General features: G+C 35.8%; 2 protein-coding genes across 3 annotated transcripts; both read left to right on the top strand.

Annotated features, from left to right (window-relative positions):
- Positions 1-221: 221 nt before the first annotated feature.
- On the top strand, positions 222-3,953 carry LOC127522438 (opioid growth factor receptor-like). The gene is made up of 8 exons (XM_051912416.1): positions 222-484; positions 950-1,018; positions 1,370-1,411; positions 1,588-1,642; positions 1,758-1,836; positions 1,956-2,022; positions 2,214-2,362; positions 2,454-3,953. The coding sequence occupies exons 1-8, from the start codon at positions 410-412 to the stop codon at positions 2,842-2,844; spliced, it is 927 nt and encodes a 308-aa protein (XP_051768376.1). The 5' UTR covers positions 222-409; the 3' UTR covers positions 2,845-3,953.
- A 7,026-nt stretch (positions 3,954-10,979) lies between these two features.
- On the top strand, positions 10,980-19,242 carry c11h3orf14 (chromosome 11 C3orf14 homolog). 2 transcript variants are annotated; one of them, XM_051913300.1, is made up of 5 exons: positions 10,980-11,221; positions 11,357-11,480; positions 12,162-12,230; positions 12,596-12,670; positions 16,510-19,242. In XM_051913300.1, exons 1-5 carry the CDS (start codon positions 11,169-11,171, stop codon positions 16,552-16,554), a joined length of 366 nt encoding a protein of 121 aa, XP_051769260.1. In that variant the 5' UTR covers positions 10,980-11,168; the 3' UTR covers positions 16,555-19,242. The 2 variants fall into 2 exon arrangements, with proteins under 2 accessions (XP_051769260.1, XP_051769259.1); XM_051913299.1 differs by lacking the exon at positions 16,510-19,242 and having other exon boundaries at positions 10,983-11,221; positions 12,596-12,844.
- The last annotated feature ends 254 nt before the right edge of the window (positions 19,243-19,496 follow it).

Genomic DNA, 19,496 nt, shown 5'->3' with positions numbered 1-19,496 from the left:
TTAGTCTGTTTTATATGAAACAATTTTCTGTAGAACATTCTTATTAAAATTGTTAATAAAGTTTTGATCATTCAAAGAGCAAAAATATTTGCCCGTTTAGTCTCATCCTGCTGTTTTATTTCGTGCCACCATTGGAAATACCTGTAAAACCCTGCCTTTAAATCCTAGCCTTCGTTTTTTACCGAACATTAATGGAATACTTGGCAACCCTTGCGTCAACAAGTTGTGTCATTCTTTGTTGAACCGTAGGCTACTAGGTTCACCATGACTTTCGACTTTAAGTTTCTCTTGACAGTGGGAAGGTTGAGCTCTTTATAGAGTCTTGGTTCTTATGTCTGCTATAAGATTTTTATATATTCAGACTTCGCGTTTCCGTGGTAGTAACCCGAGTTAGCAATACATACTTGACATGGAGTTAGATGATGAGTGCGAGTTTGACTCCACATGGGAGGAAGAATACGAAAATAAAACACCAATCAAGAAGGTATGTATGGGCGTCAGTTTTGTTCTAGGCCTACATGTTGTTTGTTTGAATAAAGTTCAGTCCCTGAAACACAATCAACCTTTTTTTTTTTCTTTTTTAATTCATTCCTTGGATGTCTATGGACGCTTTGTTGTTTTTATTAATCCTAAAATAGCGCATAATCACGTGCACATACTGTAGCAACCTTCTATTTGTTTTAAGTCATTGTTTATCGATCGGTTTGATGATTTTTGATTTTATACGAACTACTGGCTTAATAATAACGCACCTGACTGGACTATCACGCCATCTGCCGTCGAATGATTTATTATTATTATTATTATTATTATTATTATTAAAAAAAATAATAATTGTCTTAAGCTAATTGCCATTCTTGCCGCTTTCTATTTCTATGAAAATTATTTATTTATTTACTTTTGTATTTATTTTTTACAAACTGCTGTCTCATTTATTATTTGTTTAAAGATCTGCAGAAAGAGTCGCAGGAACAGGTGTGCTGCAAAGGACATGCAAGAATTTCGGCACAGTGTTCGGGTAAGTTCCATTACCTTCATAAGGAAGAGTGGGAAGTTGTGTCACTTATCATCTAAGCAAGGAAAAAGGAAATATATTTCAGATAATCTCATAACTCCCAAATTACAAAAAAGCGTATAAAGCATACAGTCATAGAAATGTGAGTTTTCAATAAAGAAAAGCTTTTTAACATGTGATGTCATGACACAACTTTTCCTACTCCTCTATGTAAAATTAACATGCCAACTCACATTCCTCCTTTGATACACACTGTGTGAGGCAAAATGTAGGTGAGAATCTAAATCATACAAAAATGTCTAAATATTTGCAAGAACTCAGTCCTTCATGAACTTTGTGTGTTTTTAATTCCAGAACCTTGATGATGATGATGATGATGATGAAGAACCAGGCGAAGTAAGTAATCCCAGTGTTTCTACTATTCATTATACACTCAGAATTAGCCACGACTGGCATGTCAGTGTACAGTATTCACTCATCAAACTGGTTCGATTTGGAGCAGATGCTTAAAAATGGGTTTAGTGGTTTGTTTGTTTGTTTGTTTGTTTTTAATTGTTGTTGTTGTTGTCAAGAGCCACTTCTATAACCTGGAGTTTTACCGAGGTCGAAAAACATCTTCACCTGATGGTATGTCATTGTTCTCATTATATATTTAAATTGCACAATTTATTTGTATTTGTCTAATACAAGTGCCATTCAAGGAAGGCACATGCTTTAACATATTACCTTTGTTCACACGCAGACTTTCACATTGATAAATTTCACAAGCAGTGGAAGGGTCGATATGACAAGCTGGAAAACTGTCACTCCTACATTCAGTGGTTCGATCCTGTTACACTTCATCCATGAGTTCTTAAATATTTGAACTATTATGAATCCTGAAAATGTTATAGAACATTTGAATGACCATCATTCAACTGATCATTTCAAAACTTTGCAGGTTGTTTCCAATACAAGAGCCAGGGATGAATTGGAGAGCACATGTGCTCACAAAAAAGGAAATAAAGGTCAGTTTAAAACAATTAGAGGGTTTTTCAACTCTATTTACCAACCATCTTAAAAAATTAAGTATTTGGCTGGCAGGATTATAATATGTTGGAGTACACATCAATCTCAGTTTGAAAGCTTGTTAAGGCATTTAAATGTATATCTATATCTATCTATCTATAAATAATTAATCTGACCAATTGATTACCAGCTTTTTCGTAAAGATGAAGAAGCAAAGAGGAAATTGGTGGAGTCATATAAGCTCATGCTGGATTTTTACGGTATACGTTTGGTCAATGAATCATCAGGAGAGGTGAAACGTGCTAATAACTGGGAGGAACGCTTTAAGGACTTGAACAGGTTAATACTGTCCTATTTATGCTGTTTGTTACATTTCATATTGTTTCAATACTTTTAGGCATTTCCAGAGTCTTTTTCTTTGATTTTGCAGATATTCACACAACAACCTGCGCATCACACGCATCCTGAAGTGTTTGGGGACTCTTGGATTGCAGCACTACCAGGCCCCACTGGTCAAGTTCTTCCTCCATGAAACTCTTGTGAATGGACAACTTCAGCATGTGAAACAAAGCGTATTAGATTACTTTATGTTTGCTGTGTTGGACAAGTCAGAGAGACGAAAGCTGGTTAGATTTGCCTTTAATCATTTTAGGCCCCAAGATCAGTTTGTCTGGGGCAGTGGCAGATTTAGGCATGAGCGACATGTGCAAACGTCAAGGGTGCCATCTTGCCGGGGGCACGCAGGGAGCCCGCCCAAAAAAAAAAAAAAAACGGAGCACAGATTCAACATTAAATCTTTCATATGCATGTCAGGACGATGATATCATGTCACCTTGTGGGCCAATTAACCAGGTCGGGACTGTGCAGAGTGGGCAAACTACCAACAGAATTTAGGCACAGATAGTGTTAATCAGTTTTTTTTTATTGTGCATTGATTAAAAAGAATCTGAGGCAGGCTGTGTGTTGAGAAGTTTGATAGAATGCCCAAACCAATCAAAAAATAACACCAGAAAATTGTAGTATTTTTCTTTCATTAGCTGAAAGTAACAGCGTGGCACGTTATACATGAGGTGGCTTCAGTCTCTAGCGGAAAAGCAGAGGCTAATAATCACACGAGTGAAAACAGGCAGAAATATTTTCTTCTTTCTTTTATGGATTATGAAATGAGAATTTAAAAAAAAATGTCCCACTCGCGCTCGTCTATATAATGGCAGTGAAAATAGTGACCACCAAGCTGTTTTTAAAAAGAAGCAAAAGTATCACAGAACAATCCCATGCGACATGTGCCATATATTCCAAGTGTTCTGGCGGTATACAATAGGTTTTGGTGAAAAACAAATGAAAATCCTGACCTTGTGTAGTAAATGTAATTTTTTTTTTTTTTTTTTTTACTTTTGCTTATTATGACATGCACTGAGTCAATTTAGTCTCTTCTGACAAGATGATTTTTACTAAAGCCTGACTGCTTGACAAGAAATGAAGTAAAGAAACATTTGATGATGAAGCAAAGGTTGCACTACAAAAAAAAAAAAAAAAAAAAAAACAGTAGGTCTACATGTTAGATTTGTGAGTTCTCTGATTTAATCTATTCTGATTAATTATTTTACTGAGAATACTGGAAATATATTGGAAATTGTGTGAAGTTTTGAAACTTAAGCATTTAGTTACATGATTTAACTGACTAAAAACTTAAAATTTGTATGCTTTGTATAAATGCAATACTGTAGTAGGTGATTCTGTTAAAGTATATGTAAACATGATACTGTTTTGGTTTATCATTGAGGTTTGTATGTCTAGATGAGAAGGTTTCATCTCTGTCACATTATCAGAGTGGAATATGCACACTACACATTATACAAAGGTAAACTGTCTTAATAAGTTTTGTAAACTGTACACTCATGTTTTTATGGGAATAAATACCTGGAAGTCACCATTTCCTGTAATTGTCAGAGAACATTTTCTGTCATTATGTTTTCCTCTTTAGCTCTGTGTTAAAATCAAGAACAGACCATTAATCCTGAGTGTTTTTATGTTAGAGTAATTTTTGTTTTTAGAATATTCTTATTAATATTATTATTAAAGTTTGGATCTTGCAATTAGCAAAAACATGTGCCAGTTTAATCTAGGCCTGCTACTTTCATTTTGTGTCAGTACCATTGGCTAAATATCTGTAAAGGCCTGCGTTTAGATCCTAGCTCCTTTTTACTGAGTCTGAACATTAATGGAAGACATGGTAACCCTTGAGTCAACTCGAGTCCAGTTGTTGTTCTTTGCTGAACTGTAGACCTAGCAGAAATACTCCGTTCACCATGACCTTTCATTTTCTCTTGACAGTGGGAAGGATGAACACTTTATAGAGTCTGAATTCTTGTGTCTGCTATTTTGTATACTCGGACTTGGCGATAACAGGCTATAACCTGAGTTTGCAATAGGCCACTCCCAATACACTTGACATGGAGTCCGACGATGAGTGCGAGTTTGACTCCACATGGGAGGATGAATACGAAACTAAAGCCCCCAGAAAGAAGGTATGTCTGGTATGTGAGCCACACTCGATTCTGACATTCATTCAGGATGTATAATAACATTAGGGACGGTGTGTTGTTTTCATTAAAATTGCGTAGCAGCAGCCTTCCATTTGTTACTAAAGTAGTTATTGTTTATCTATCAGTTGTATTATTTTTGATATTATAGGCCTATATGAACTCTAGTGGTCTAATAACGCACTGACCAGATTATAAATGATGCCTCCAAATCTATGCCGTCTTCGTGTTGCTATAGGCTACTTTTTTTCTTTTTTTTTTTTTTGTCTTCATGCTACTTCAGCAGCTGCGAAATTTCTGCAAACTGAAAAATCTGCAAACTGTACTAGAGCTTAAAGGTGCACTATGTAGTTTTTCCGTCCGCTAGAGGTCGCCTATTCAAAACAAAGGTGTAGCTTGATGACGCCAAATTTGAGCGCGGAATTTTGGGACGTGGTCTGTTTCTCAATTCCAAGAACGCAGAGAACGGACTTGCGTTCACATGAACCTTGAAAGTATGAACTCGGAAGGACGCGAGGACACAGAACGCATCATTTGAGAATTGAGATGTGCTGCGATCTTGTTGCTCAACTGACCGACCCAGCATCTTATAAGTGGCTAATGCACAATAAATACAACATAACATCACAAACAAATGTCATAACCTATTAAAAGATTTCTTTCATATTATAATAGACATTGTTTTCATATAATTTTATATCTTTTTATTTCACCGTGTGTATTTATGAAAATTAGTAGCCTTTGTGTTACCTATGCTTTGTCAATGTTAAGATTCTTTTTTATTTTCCAATAAAATACTGCAGGCTTTCTTCAGGTTATCACTTTATTAAAATTAAGCAAAACAAACGGACAAATGTTTACTTTCACGAGCCGTCACATATTTGCGAGCTTGTAGCGGGAATCTCATAAGTGAGAATGAGAACATTAAAGCTTACAGGCTTCCGTACGTCGACCGCCGGCAGTGTCTTCTGGGATTTTTAACGGTTCGATTCTCTCAAGTCTGCATTCGATGCATCCTCGATATCAAGAACATATCCAGGTACTTTCATGCGTCCTCTGTTCTTGCGTTCTTGAGTATTGGAACTAGTGGTTCAACAGATTACAAAACTCATGGTTCGGATCATATCACGGTTATTAAGTCACGGATCGGATCATTTTTCGGATCAGCACAAAAAAATAAAAAATAAATTGGGGGGTGGGGGGTAACTTTCCATTTATTACTTAGCCCACTTTAGCTACTCCGACACCACACCAGAAACTACTAGCCTAACTAATACATTATTAAAGGCAAGTGAATAGACTGTAAAAAGAACAAATACTGTACACCAATTACAAGCATTGATAAATACATTATAAAGTTACAAATAAAGTATAAGGTCTAACTGTAGTATTAATTTTCATGTACATAAATGTAGTAATTAAATGCAAAATGACACTGTTCACTGTATAAATTTAATATAGATTAATCTTTGTTAAAGCTGTGTTTTGCTGTTTGATTTACATAACAGACAACAGCAGCAATTTATAGGTTGCTGTCACTTTAAGAGTAAGACTCCATGCACGCACACATCCGATAGATACACTTCCGAATTCTCACCTTGTTCACTTCAGGCATAACCGAATATGTTTACGAGAATACTTGCCGAGAGGGGTATTTTGACTGACATAATGCGTTTATGTGTCCATCTAAGTGCATTTAGGACGCGAAAGAGATATCAATTTGGAGTTTGCGAGCTATCTGTAACGCGCCTCTCTCTCTCTCTGTGTGTGCGCGCGCGAGCCTTGTATGTATGTGCGTCTGTGGGCACCGATAACAACGTGGCGTGCGATACCGAATTAAACCCTCTTTTGCCTCTTCTAGCGCTGGAATGGTTTTATATCTATTTAATGTGTAAACTAGCAAGACAAAACACGTGCAAATGATAACCTTTCACTCCATTGCAGTTAAACTTGCAACTGATCCGTGAATCACATGCGTGCCGAACCCTGGGGCTTGGTCCGTACGGATCACGGATCAACAACGATCCGTTTAACCACTAATTGGAACTGAACTTCGACAGTTGATGTAGAGCAAGAACACAAGGAGAAACAGCCGGGGTCTTCACCTCACGGCCGGTGGAAAAGAATCGGGACGGGACTTGGGCAGAATTCATGTTCATGGATGCGATTATTAACGTTACTGTAGTATGAAGCAGAGCAGGGCCGAGTGTTGTGGGAGCTGAACGAGGCCGCTGGAGCGATTGTTAATGAGAGACAAACGCAACACACGCCTCAGTTGCCGGCGCCGCTTCCGCTTTTCCGGTCATGAGTATGAGGTAATGCAGCTCTGTTTATCGTAGATACATTTGAGTGTGTTGAAAATGATGTTATAACGTTACTCTGTGCGTTCGCGCGACGGCTGCTATGAGACACTTGTTGCACACTGCAGTAAGCTAGATCGATTTTAGAATATCATATTAAATGCTGGATGGCTTGTGTTGATAAATGGCATGCAATTAATTTTAAAACGTATTGTATAATGGAGAAAATTCTGTATTACTGTTACTAAAAATAAAGCTGCATCTGATTATCTGATATGTTAGCTACTTCACAAAATAGTGTTTTTCTCTGAGGCATGGTAAAAACATGGTATTCGCAAAAAATCAAGAATTAGATTTAAACAATAAGACTGTTATGTAACAGTGACATTTAAATGATTTGTATTTACTCAAAGAAATTTTGTCAGCTTTACTTGAATTTCTTTTGTTCATACAACTAAATTATTATGTGTACAGATTACTCAATATAGTTGCATGGAACCACTTGACACTTCTTTTTTTTAAGTAAATCCAACAATTCATTTTTTTGAGTGTACAAAATAAAACCGGAAACCAAGGGTAACGCGGGTATGACACCATTGACAGGCGACTCCCTCACACGTCCTGGATCCTTGGTTAAAATAGCATTTTTCTCGCAATTTACAAATAGTTGGAAACATTTGGGATATTGTAAGTACTCAAGTGAACAAAATATATAACACTGTATATAAACACTATAAATTTTACATATTGCAGCTTTAAAATAAAAACACAGAGTGAAAAGTAGAACGATTTTTAGAATAATGACTAATTGAAAACAGTGTCCTATTTTGGGTCAGCCCCGGCCACAACAGCAAAAACCACCACCATAATAATAATAATTTAAATAAAATAATAATTTTATTAATAATAATAAGGTTATTGAATTGTAAAGGGGATTTAGACCACATAAAGAGACAATATGCACAGTAAAGACCAGGAGTCAAAGTGAAGTTGAATCAGTTGTTCAGTCAGAGTTTATTGAAGACAAAGTTCTCCACACTTCCAAAGTCCATCGAAAATCAGTAAGATGAACCTGCCTCGAACTAACTTTGAATATAGAAACAACTACTTATAGTCATATAATCAGTTGATAGGTACAGATACAGTTTCTTAACAATACAGATAATTCTAGCAGCATCCGAACATGGTATTCTGTTCTTTATCCAAATGAGGTACACTTTTGTTCTATGTAAGAAACTTAAATGTCACAGGTGAGTCATAAATTCAGGAAGGACTCTTCTCATCTGGGATGGTGTTGAATACTCCTGGAGACTATTCCTTTGGCATGGTGACATGCGTCTCATAATAATAAACAACCCTTGCAAGCACAATTACATATAACTTATGAATAAGAATAAAATTAAAAATGGGGGGTTTAAAAACACAAACCAACACATTTTCACCAGTGAAAGATTTTTCCATTTCTTCAGGAGTTTAAATCTCGGCATTTTCACAACCAGTAGCTGTACAATGTTGTGGCATCATTGATTCTTACTGTGAGTGACAACATGCTGACCTTTCCAAGATGGCGGGCGCATCTACATGTCTGGAGCAGTCGAATGTGGCATCTATGTGTACATATATATGTTCATGAATCCACTACACTAAATGAAGCAAGGTTTTAGAGTTACATTTAAGCTATTTTAAGGCATGAAGAAATTATTTTAACAGGAAAAATGTTTAAATATGTCAAGCTGGTGATCAAAGATGAGTTTTAAGCAATAAAATTATTGACTTCAGGGGGACTTTAAGAAAACTATGATTTCCAATTCATTATATGATACAAGAAGAGGGATTGTAAATCCACCCCCTTCAGAATAAACTCCACCTGTTTTCAGGAATGTTGTTTTATAATAATTCCCATTCTTTCCACTTTCTATTTCTATGAATATCTATGATTATGTTTTACAAACAACTGTATAATTTGGGATTGTTGTTTACAGATGTTGCACAGAAGGAGTTGCAGGAACATAAATGCTGCAAAGGACATGCAAGACTTTAAGCATAGTTGCAGAGTAAGTTTAAATGCTTTCAAATAAGGAAGAGTGGGCTAAAATGTACCACTTTTAATGAAGATATCCACTGAGCTGATTAGAAGTAGAACTTAATTAACCTAATTAATTATATTTTAGAGTGTTTTCTTAAATTAAAAAAAAAAAAAACGTATAAAGTAGTATACAGCAAGGGTAATATGACTTTTCAAAAAGAAAAGTTTCTAATCATTGACGTGAGATGGATTTTCCACTGGTGCTGACCAATCTTACCCCACTCCTCTATGTCAAATAAACATGCCAACTTATATTCAGCATTGACACACACACAAAAAACATAGGCGAGTATCCAGATCTGCCAGAAAGGCTGTAGACTAGTCTGTGTCAAAAGAGTCTTGAATGATTACATTGTGTATGTTACTCTAGGATCTTGATGATAATGATGATGAACCAGGTGAAGTAAGTAATCACACAGAATTTGCCACTTCTAGCATGCCAGTATACAGTATATGTTTAGCCAACAGTCTTGACTTGGCTAAAGACTAAAGCTGCTTGTGGTCGGTGCCAACCCAACACTTCTTAACCTTTCCATTTAACTTGGGTCGTCAACCATAACTCCTTCCAGGACAGCCAGGAACCTTGGAGTGGTGATGGATGATTGTTTAAGCTTCACGGATCATATCGCTATAACGGCCCGGTCCTGCAGATTTGCCTTGTACAACATTAGGAAGATTAGACCCTTCCTATCTGAGCATTCCACACAAATTCTTGTCCAAGCTCTTGTTCTATCCAGACTGGACTATTGTAATGCTCTCTTGGAAGGCCTTCCAGCATGCACTGTCAAGCCTCTACAACTGATCCAGAATGCTGCAGCAAGACTAGTCTTTAACGAACCGAAGAGAGCGCATGTCACACCTCTCTTCATCAGTTTGCATTGGCTGCCAATAGCTGCTCGCATCCAATTCAAGGCTCTAATGTTTGCCTACAGAGCAACCACTGGCTCTGTGTTTGATTACTTTATGTTTGCTGTATTGGACAAGTCAGAGAGACGGGAGCTGGTTAGATTTACCTTTAAGCATTTCAAGCCCCAAGAACAGTTTGTCTGGGGCCCCAAGAAGATTCTGTCAGGTGAGCTACATGACAAAAATTAAAGCTTCAGGCATGATACAGGGAATAAGCAGCAAAGGGAGTAACAGCAGGGGCAAGATAAAGGGAAAATGAAACAAGGGAATGAATGAACTGATAAAATGTATGCCTTGGATTCAATGTAAGTTACCTTTGATAAAAGTGTCTGCCAAATGCATGAATGTAATGTAAATTTAAAAACAATGAAAGTGTGGGAAAGCAAGATGAAAAGATGAGTGCTGACAACAGTTACATCACCAAGCATATCTCATGGTACTGCTGATGAAAATATCACATCTCATTATGATATTCTTCACAATAATGTAAAGGTGAGTTCAAGTGAAACTAACTAACTCTGGAGTTTGTCTGATAAAAGATAACAGAGATAATTGTAATACATTTTTGTCTAAAAATGACCAGAAGTGCTCAAAGGCAATTAAACTGTGGTTATATATAAATGTGATGAATTTAAATGTAAATCAATTACCTATAATGTGAATTTATATGTCTATTAAACATTAGACACATTCTCAAATTATGAAACACATTAATAGTGAACACTGATTATGTATAAACAGAGCAAGACAAGTTGATAGTGAAAATACAGTTAAATAATACAATATTTTAAAATTGTTGTTTATTTTATTATTGCTGCGGCGGTTCAGATCTATTTCCAGTGTGTTAACTTCTTTAATGAGTGTGATTTTATGCACAAAGACCACAACTTAAACTGTAAAATTGCTGGAAGTATTTGCTTTCAGTTCGCATTTAAGTTAAGACTGACAAAGCAACAAAAGAAAGAAAAGGAAAAGGATCATTAAAGGCTGAACCAAATTTAAATAATTTAATCATTTTAAAAGAGCCAAAACCACTGTAAAGCTGTGTTCATTTAAACAAATATCAACAGACTCTCCCCAACAGTAGATGGCGCACTTGTGCTAATCTAGTCTCACGAGCAGTCATTTCCGCACACATGGTAGTTGGTATGGCAACGCCAGGCTTTGCTTTGAGATAGTAAGGTCGCAGAATAACAGCTGAGCATGTTATGACAACGTGAGGGTTTCGATAGCACGTAGTAGCGACATTTCTTTAGATAAAGTTGACAGAGTTTGGGATTCTTTTTTTTTATGTCTTTGAAACTACACCAATGTCCTCTTGTACACACGAAGAGTTAGAACTCAGCCAGAAACATGAAGATATGTGAGTCTTTTCAGTTTGTTCTTGAGAATAGAGCTGTAGTTATCGGTTAAAAAGTCTCTCACAGTCATCATTTTCATCATTCATTTCTTGTTATGAAACTGTACGGCTCAATGAATATCATTTTTTCTCATGTAGACTGGGAAAAAGAGCATTACTGCTGCAGCAGATGGAAGCGCACTATGAACAGCAGAAGGCTAAGAAGAAACAGAAGTGTCTGATGTCTCAAGCAGCGAAGGAGAGGAATGCTCAGATCCTTAAGGTTGTCTGTATTATAGTCTACATATGCTCTACTATATATTTATATGATAATGTAGTATTCCAAACAAGCTGCTTCACAGACTTAAAGCTCTATTATAGTACAGTCAAAAATTTATTTTCATTTAATTACTACATACTGATGGTATGAAGATATGGAATGGTTATGGTTGCAACTCCTGAGTCATTTCTGTTAAGGATTACATTTTCATGTTCCATCATACAGTGGATATAAAATGTATGTCTTAATTTACTGCATAAAAGAAATAAAATTCCTTAACTTTAGTTTTAACTTTCCATCCTGCTCATCTTTTGTAAAATATAATTTTTTTTCTGAGAAAATAACAGAAAAAAGAACATGAATAAGTATTATCAATTATTATTAGTATTGATTGATTACTTTTGTTAAGTTTTAGTGTTAGTCGGTTTGTCTCGGTCTAAAACATGACATCCTGTAAAAATTGCATTAAAAATATGGAAATCTTCTGTATCACACTGTCAATTTTATACCGTTTGTTTAGAAATACTGTCTTAAATCGCAGAACATGCATATTCGCTTTTTAAAGTTCAGATGTTATTGCATAACATGAATGACCCTCCTAACTTCTTAGCCCAGAGAGATTAAATTGTTTCTGGATGTTTAAAATGTATTTGAAATTTGTTTGTGTGTGTATTTCTGTTTTAGGATCTACAGAATGCTGAAAAAAAACTACAAACCAGACCGCTTCTTCATCCGGATATTATCAACCTTGAGGTATTTGACTAGCTTACATCCTTACTTTATGACTTATTAAATAAAATTGTTGCTCAGTGTTTAAGCAGGTTATAGTAAATGTTCCATTTTAAATACATTTTTGCATGTCTAGATGATGCCAACAGCATCTTTCCCCAACAACCGTGTGCCCATCAGGGCCGTCATAATGAATTGAAAAGTGGCAGTTATAAAGTGAATAGAATGTGTGATTGTTTTTTAATACAACAAGACAGCTGCTTTAGTTTAAATGCAGATGCCAGCATGAAATATTTTACCTACACGAGATATAAGAATTAATGCAGACGTAAATATTTATTAATTATCTGCTCCTTTAACTATGTTGCTCTTTTGTCGTCCTGTCATAGACCCGTTATTGGGCCTCAGTTGAAAGGAAACTGCCAGAATGGGAGCAGTATTTGCTTGGGAAAGGACAGCCGCCGGTGAGTGAGACTGGGAGATTGCTTAGGCAACAGAGACAGAAAACTAAGCAACAAGATGCCTCACCTCCACAATGCAGGGGTAAACCCCCTCGACCCAAACCTAAATCAGCTGTCTGATGTGTGGAGCTTGTCCAAATGAATAATTAGATTAGAAAGTGTATATATATATATATATATATATATATATATATATATATATATACACACATATATAGATATATAGATATATATACAAATATACATATATATATATATATATATATGTATGTATATATATATATATATATAAAGGTATATATGTTTTGTGATTTTGTTTTATTTATTTATTTTTTTTGTATAGGCCTATATCACACACACATACACACTGTGTATATATATATATATATATACAGTATCTCACAAAAGTGAGTACACCCCTCACATTTCAGCAACCATTTTAGTATATCTTCTCAAGGGACAATACTATAGAAATGAAAGTTGGATATATTTTAGAGTAGTCAATGTGCTGATTGTATAGCAGTATAGATTTACTGTCCTCTGAAAATAACTCAACATACAGCCATTATTGTCAAAATAGCTGGCAACAAAAGTGAGTACACCCTAAGTGATAAAAGCTGTACGCCGTTTAACCATGCAAAGCCACATGTCCTATTCATCATGTTCATGTTTTTGTCTGCTTGATAGGACCATACAAATTTGTGTATCTTGTATTAGAGCAGTTAAAATTTGGTGCTTTGAGTTCAATCCTCTCATACTGACCACTGGATGTTCAACTTGGCACCTCATGGCAAAGAACTCTCTAAGGATTTGAGAAGTTGAATTGTTACTGTCCACAAAGATGGCCTAGGCTATAAGAAGATCAGTAACACCTTGAAACTGAGTTACAGTACAGTGGCCAGGGTCAAACAGAGGTTTTCCAAGACGGGTTCCACTCGGAACAGGCCTCGGCAAGGGTCGATCAAAGAAGTTGAATCCTCGTGCTGTGTGTCAGGTGCAGAAGCTGGTTTCAAAAAACAGATGAGTGCTGCCAGCATTGCTTTAGAGGTTGCAGAAGCGGGAGGTCAGCTTGTCAGTGCTCAGACCATACGCCGCACACTGCAACAAGTCAGTTTGCATGGCCGTCTTCACAGAAGGATGCCTCTTCTGAAGCTGGCTCACAAGAAAGCCCAGAAAATTGTGTCTTGCCTACAGTCAAGCATGGTGGTGGTAGCATCATGGTCTGGGGCTGCACAAGTGGATTCCAACATGTACTGTGACATTCTGAAGCAGAACATGAGAAACTGGCCCGAACGGCAGTTTTCCAACATGATAACGACCTCAAACACACCGCCAAGATGACAACTGCCTTCTCGAGGAAGCTGTAGGTGAAGGTGATGGAGTGGCCAAGTATGTCTCCAGACCTGAACCCTATTGAGCACCTGTGGGGCATCCTCAAGCAGAAGGTGGAGAAGCACCATGTGTCTAACATCCAGCAGCTCTGTGATGTCATTGTGGAGGTGTTGAAGAGGATCCCAACAACAACCTGTGCAGCTCTGGTGAATTCCATGCCCAGGAGGATTAAGGCAGTGCTAGATAACAGTGGTGCTCACACAAAATATTAACACTTTTGACATGTTCACTTAGGGTGTACTCACTTTTGTTGCCAGTTATTTAGACAATAATGGCTGTATGTTGAGTTATTTTTAGAGGACAGTAAATCTGTACTGCTATACAAGCTGCACATTAACTACTCTAAAGTATATCCAATTTTCATTTCCATAGGATTGTTCCTTGAGAACATATAATGAAATGGTTGCTGTAATGTGAAGAGTGTACTCATTTATATATATATATATATATATATATATATATAGAATAACATGGGGGAAGATGCCCCCCTTAAGAACAATGTGGATTTACTGTAGCATATTGAGATAAAAGTTTTGCATGTGCATCAGCCAGTGTTTTATTATAGGAAATAAATAGAAACATTTGCTAACTTAGTTGTTGTTGCACAAAATGTCAAATATTATGCCGGTAAGAAGATGGGGTAAATATTTACAGAATGTACAAATTACTAATAATTCTTATTAATATTTATATATTTTTTTTAAAGTGTCATTAATGTAAAATACTAAATGAACTATTGTATTTTAAAAAAAAAAAATTGACAATTTAGTTTTTATAATTGAATAACTGATGATAGACAAAGCAGAATCCCAGTAAAAGAGATTTATCTGAAAGTTAAAATTATTCTTGTATACAGGCATATGAATATTTACATATTTAATTGCCCATATTTTAATTGAAGATATGTCATAATAGAAACACTGTGAAATCAAATTGTATGATTTCACTCAATTAACCAATAGGTTTTAATTAAAGCAAAATGTCTGAAATGTACATCTAATTCATGGAAATATTATATAATAACCCTATTAATTACAATAAGTATTAAATTTTAAAAATATACTAACAACATGCCACTTGGGGCCTTCTGTGCCAATTCATCTAAGTTTATCTTTTTATTTCAAAACTACACACAACTACACACTTTACTCCACAAATCCAAAAACACTGATGTGTCCACAAACCCCTCATTAACAAATAGGCACAAAAAACTTTGACATTCAACATAATACAGTGTCATGGATTTTCCAGAGACACAAAATTAGATCAGTTAACTGTTTCGGCTGACTAAATCTCACAAATGTTGATATAGCGCGTTTGAGGTCATCTTGCCCCATGTTACCCTGTGCAAATACAGAATAAATGTGTTTTTTGACACATTTATTCTGTGCTGTAGCCTATTAAGATTTTTTTTTTTAATTCAATGTACATCCACATGGGGGCGACACTGACTACACTTTCTGTAACAATGCCACTTTATAACAATGTAATCAATCAGTTGTAAATATTAGTTGTGATTTGTAATAAACTATGCAATTAACTCGTACAACAATGCATCTTTAACTATTATTATATATTTTTGCCACACATTTTACTTTATTATTATTATTATTATTATGATAGATAGATAACTGTTAAATTAAATTGTATTATTATATAAGTTTAAATTATTATTTTTCACATTTGCACATTTGCAAATTTGTGCAGGGTGCTTTTGAATGTTGCCCTAAACCCCAAAGCCTCCAACCTGAACCCTCAGCAGCAATGAGGTCATGACTGCCATTACACAAAGCCTCTCTGAGCACCTCGACTGTCCACACATAATTGCTATTGTATTGTCTGCCTGTTGAAAGGTTAGCCACTTAAGGTTGACCATAGGCTTGTTTTTTGTATAGTGGTTTAACATATTTAGACTGGTGGTTTTGTGAATCCAGGTCTAAAACAAGCTCCAAATGTTGCCGATAGTCAGGGCCGATATATCCTGTCAATCAAAAGAGGGCAGGAAAATGCACTGAATTTGTGCTTTGTGTAAGGAAAATGCTAAGAAACCAGTTTGATGTTCAATATTAATAGTAATTATATGAATTTATAACATTCAGAAAGTTAAGCAATATTAATTTAATCTCCAGAATTTAGTTAGTGTGTGTTAAAATTCATTTGAGTAATCTGTTTTTTGATGAATAGAGAGAATAAAGTTTTTATTCTTTCAAAATATAATAATTAGAAATATAATGATTAATTATTAATTATAATGAAATTATCATCAATTTAAAAGATGAGCTACCCAAACTATCAGTATCAGCAAATATCACTCTGAATTATTGGCTATCGGTAACGGTGGAGAAATTTAGTATTGGTGCATCTCTAATATATATATATATATATATATATATAAAATATACTTTTTAACGATCACTCTTTTCCTTTCCTCATACTCTTTCACTGTCTAGTCTATCGTCCCTCCATGGAGGGAGAGATTGCAGAGCGTGACCTAGCCTAATTGGATGATCAAACCAGTTCAGGGTGACACAGAGTGGCGGCTTGACAAACGTGATCATCTGGATGGTCAGGGTTGAAGTGGTGGTGGTTGGCAGCTGCCCTTCCTCCTCAGCTGGGACTCCTGCCCCTGAGGTCAGGGCACCAGTCGAGGCTTCCAAATTGGCGGGGGGGTTGAGTTGGCTGCAGAGGGGTCGAGAATTCTGGGTGTGGGTGGAGGGCAAGACAGCAAATTATCTAAAAGGGTTTTGAAGAGCACGATCTGGAGCCCTTCCAAATGACTAGTTCTGCATTATGTATTCTAATGGGGAAAGCCCTGAGGTGGTTTGGCTACGGACACCACTGCCAACTGAGGCTGTCAGAGCTCAGGCACAGGCCAAGGCCAAATGTTGTAGATCAGCTCCGGGCTTCAGTCACCTGGCCATCAGCCAGATCTCCATAACATTATCATAAGATAGGAGAACAAAGTTGTTTAGTACTGAATATCTTGTGTCTTTATAAAAAATAAATAAAAAAATAAATAAAATAAAAAACGTTAGTTGCTGTTGCGATCGTATCAGTTGAAACAAGAAAGCATAATTATATTGTGTGAATTTTGCATTAATTTTTCTGATTAAAATATATAATGACATTTTTGAGTATAATCTTTGATAATTAGATCTTTGAAACAGTATAAATATTTTAAATTCTCCTTAGCAAAACAAGTTAGTCTTCCATCAGAAACATACCACCCATTGCTCCCAAAGGAGCTTTTCACAACTAAAGATCTTTGTCAATGTAGTGCACTTAAACACGAATAGCTTTTGCTCAGGAGCCTGTTGGGGAATTTTCTCCATTCTTGAAACTATTATTCCAGCACTAGTGCTGGTCATAAGGGGACTCCTGTTGTGTTTTTGTTCTGGCTAACTTATACGTCATTCTGTTTTGTATTGATTTTGAGTTTCAGTATTGTTATTTTCCTCCTTACCTCACTGGAACCCGTTAATCTGAGTGTTAAAAACATCCACTTCATCCCAACATTTGTTGTAGTAGTTTATGAGTGCATGTGCTTGTGTGTGTGTTGTCACACAAATATGCTAAATATATTTAGTTTATATGGATTGGAGTAAATTCTGATCAGAAATCCACCCGGGCTGGGCGTAAAATCACAGCCTAAAGGATCAGTCAGTGACACATCGCTTTATTTATCAAATCCTCTGCATTCTAACTTGGTGTATTGAAGAGAATACCAGCTTATCAGCAGGGTTTTTGGTCTGAGTTAATTAAGACCCATCCATTGGGAAACAGGGAGTGGAGATTGTCCTAAAAGGGCATCCTGGGTCAAAAGATTAGCACCGGACATCCCAGATTTGCTGATCCTGCCAAACAATGAGACGGATTTCAGGTCATTCCTCTATAGAAGCAATACAGCAATTTAAACAGATAACTATTGGAGAGCTTTAGATTTCATTTATCAGCTTCCTTTGGCTCACATCCCTTATTTCCTAACACAATTCATCACTTGCATTTATATTTATGTAACAAGGCAATGAGATTGTTGAATTTGGAACAGATTGTTTTGAGGTCAGACCTTCGTGTCTTTAAAGACACTGTGGGTAAAGAGTTGGACGAGGGGACAGAAGGTCCCCTTCAGCTGCGTGGCCTGAAGCCCTCAAGACTGCTTCTGAATGGAGGTCATACCCGAGACTGACATTGATGTAATTCCGGCGAGGCAGAGTCCCGGCGCTCCGCTACCATGCGGCTGCCTTGACACCTTAAAGCAATAAAGCTCCTTCTCTGAGCGTGCCCTTGACGAGCAGGCCGAACGCATGCAGCGAAGGGGCACCGCTGCCTGCCACTCACGGGCCTGCGTTGGTAATGTCTGATCCCACTCATTTAGGAATAGGGAATGTGAACACACGAAGCTTGTTTCCATGTGTACATCCATGTGTAAACAAGGATCTCTGGAATTATTACAAAAGAGAAATCTAGTTTAATATTTGTGTCAAGTTCTTTGTATTTAACAGTTGATTGACAAGAGTCTTTAAATTTATATTGTTCAAAGGCTTTTTTTTTTTTTTTACAAAAATGTGTGGTGTAACCAATTAAAAATTGCCTTGTTTAATTGTTAAAAGTTTTTGAATCACATTTTTCAAGGTAAATATATTTTACAAAAATCATGATTTTGTTCAGTATAAAGTGATGTTACTCCATTTGACCTAAACTGTGAAAAATACTGCTGCAATAAATTATCACAACTTAAATTTCATCATTAAAATAACTAATAATGTGTGTGAAAAAAACAAAACAAAAAAAAAAACCTTAAAAGCAAGTGCTTGTGCTGCTTTAAATTTTTAATTTCAGTCAATTTGGATATATCTTAATGAAAAAAGAAAAAAACGCTAAATTTTAAGTTGTGATAACTAATTGCAACAATCATTTTTACATGCCTTTTCATAAAATGGTCAAAATATGTGATGATTTTTCTAATGACTTTGGGTATGCTAAAGTCTGTTATTTTTTTATATGGTTTTCTTGTCACATGACAACAAAATGGCTTCTTGCATGTTTGTTATACCACTTTGATTTAGCTTATAAAACATTTTCAAATAGGCTATTCATATATATTTTAGGACAAACTAATTCATTATTACTTCATTATTACTATTAAAGAAATAATAATAAAAGATTTTTCCGCGAATTTTCAATTTGTCTTTTTTTTTTTTACTTTATTTTATTTTGACAATCTCTGGAAAGCTACACCGAGACTCTTTTTTTTTTATTTACTTTAAGTCCTTTTTTTAGTTGAGTAATATATATATATATATATATATATAATTCCTCAGTAATTAAAAACTCGTTCATCAAATTCGTTCATCATTCAGGCCATTTTTGTAGGCTAAATTGTAGCTATAATTGCCTAATTGTGCAAAACATTGCACAACTGTGAGGCAGGTACTTT

This window comes from Ctenopharyngodon idella, chromosome 11 (genome assembly GCF_019924925.1).
Source record: "Ctenopharyngodon idella isolate HZGC_01 chromosome 11, HZGC01, whole genome shotgun sequence".
NCBI lineage: Eukaryota > Metazoa > Chordata > Actinopteri > Cypriniformes > Xenocyprididae > Ctenopharyngodon > Ctenopharyngodon idella.
The sequence above is the reverse complement of the archived record's forward strand: the minus strand, read 5'-3'. Positions and strand labels throughout refer to the sequence as shown.

What these genes read in the sequence shown, in the direction of transcription:
- LOC127522438 (XM_051912416.1), top strand. Translation starts at nt 410, where the DNA reads ATGGAGTTAGATGATGAGTGCGAGTTTGACTCCACATGGGAGGAAGAA. An exon ending in TGTCACTCCTACATTCAGTG is followed by an intron (nt 1,837 to 1,955) that starts GTTCGATCCTGT and finishes AAAACTTTGCAG; the next exon opens with GTTGTTTCCAATACAAGAGC. An exon ending in TCACAAAAAAGGAAATAAAG is followed by an intron (nt 2,023 to 2,213) that starts GTCAGTTTAAAA and finishes ATTGATTACCAG; the next exon opens with CTTTTTCGTAAAGATGAAGA.
- c11h3orf14 (XM_051913299.1), top strand. Translation starts at nt 11,169, where the DNA reads ATGTCCTCTTGTACACACGAAGAGTTAGAACTCAGCCAGAAACATGAA. An exon ending in GGAATGCTCAGATCCTTAAG is followed by an intron (nt 11,481 to 12,161) that starts GTTGTCTGTATT and finishes TTTCTGTTTTAG; the next exon opens with GATCTACAGAATGCTGAAAA. An exon ending in CGGATATTATCAACCTTGAG is followed by an intron (nt 12,231 to 12,595) that starts GTATTTGACTAG and finishes GTCCTGTCATAG; the next exon opens with ACCCGTTATTGGGCCTCAGT.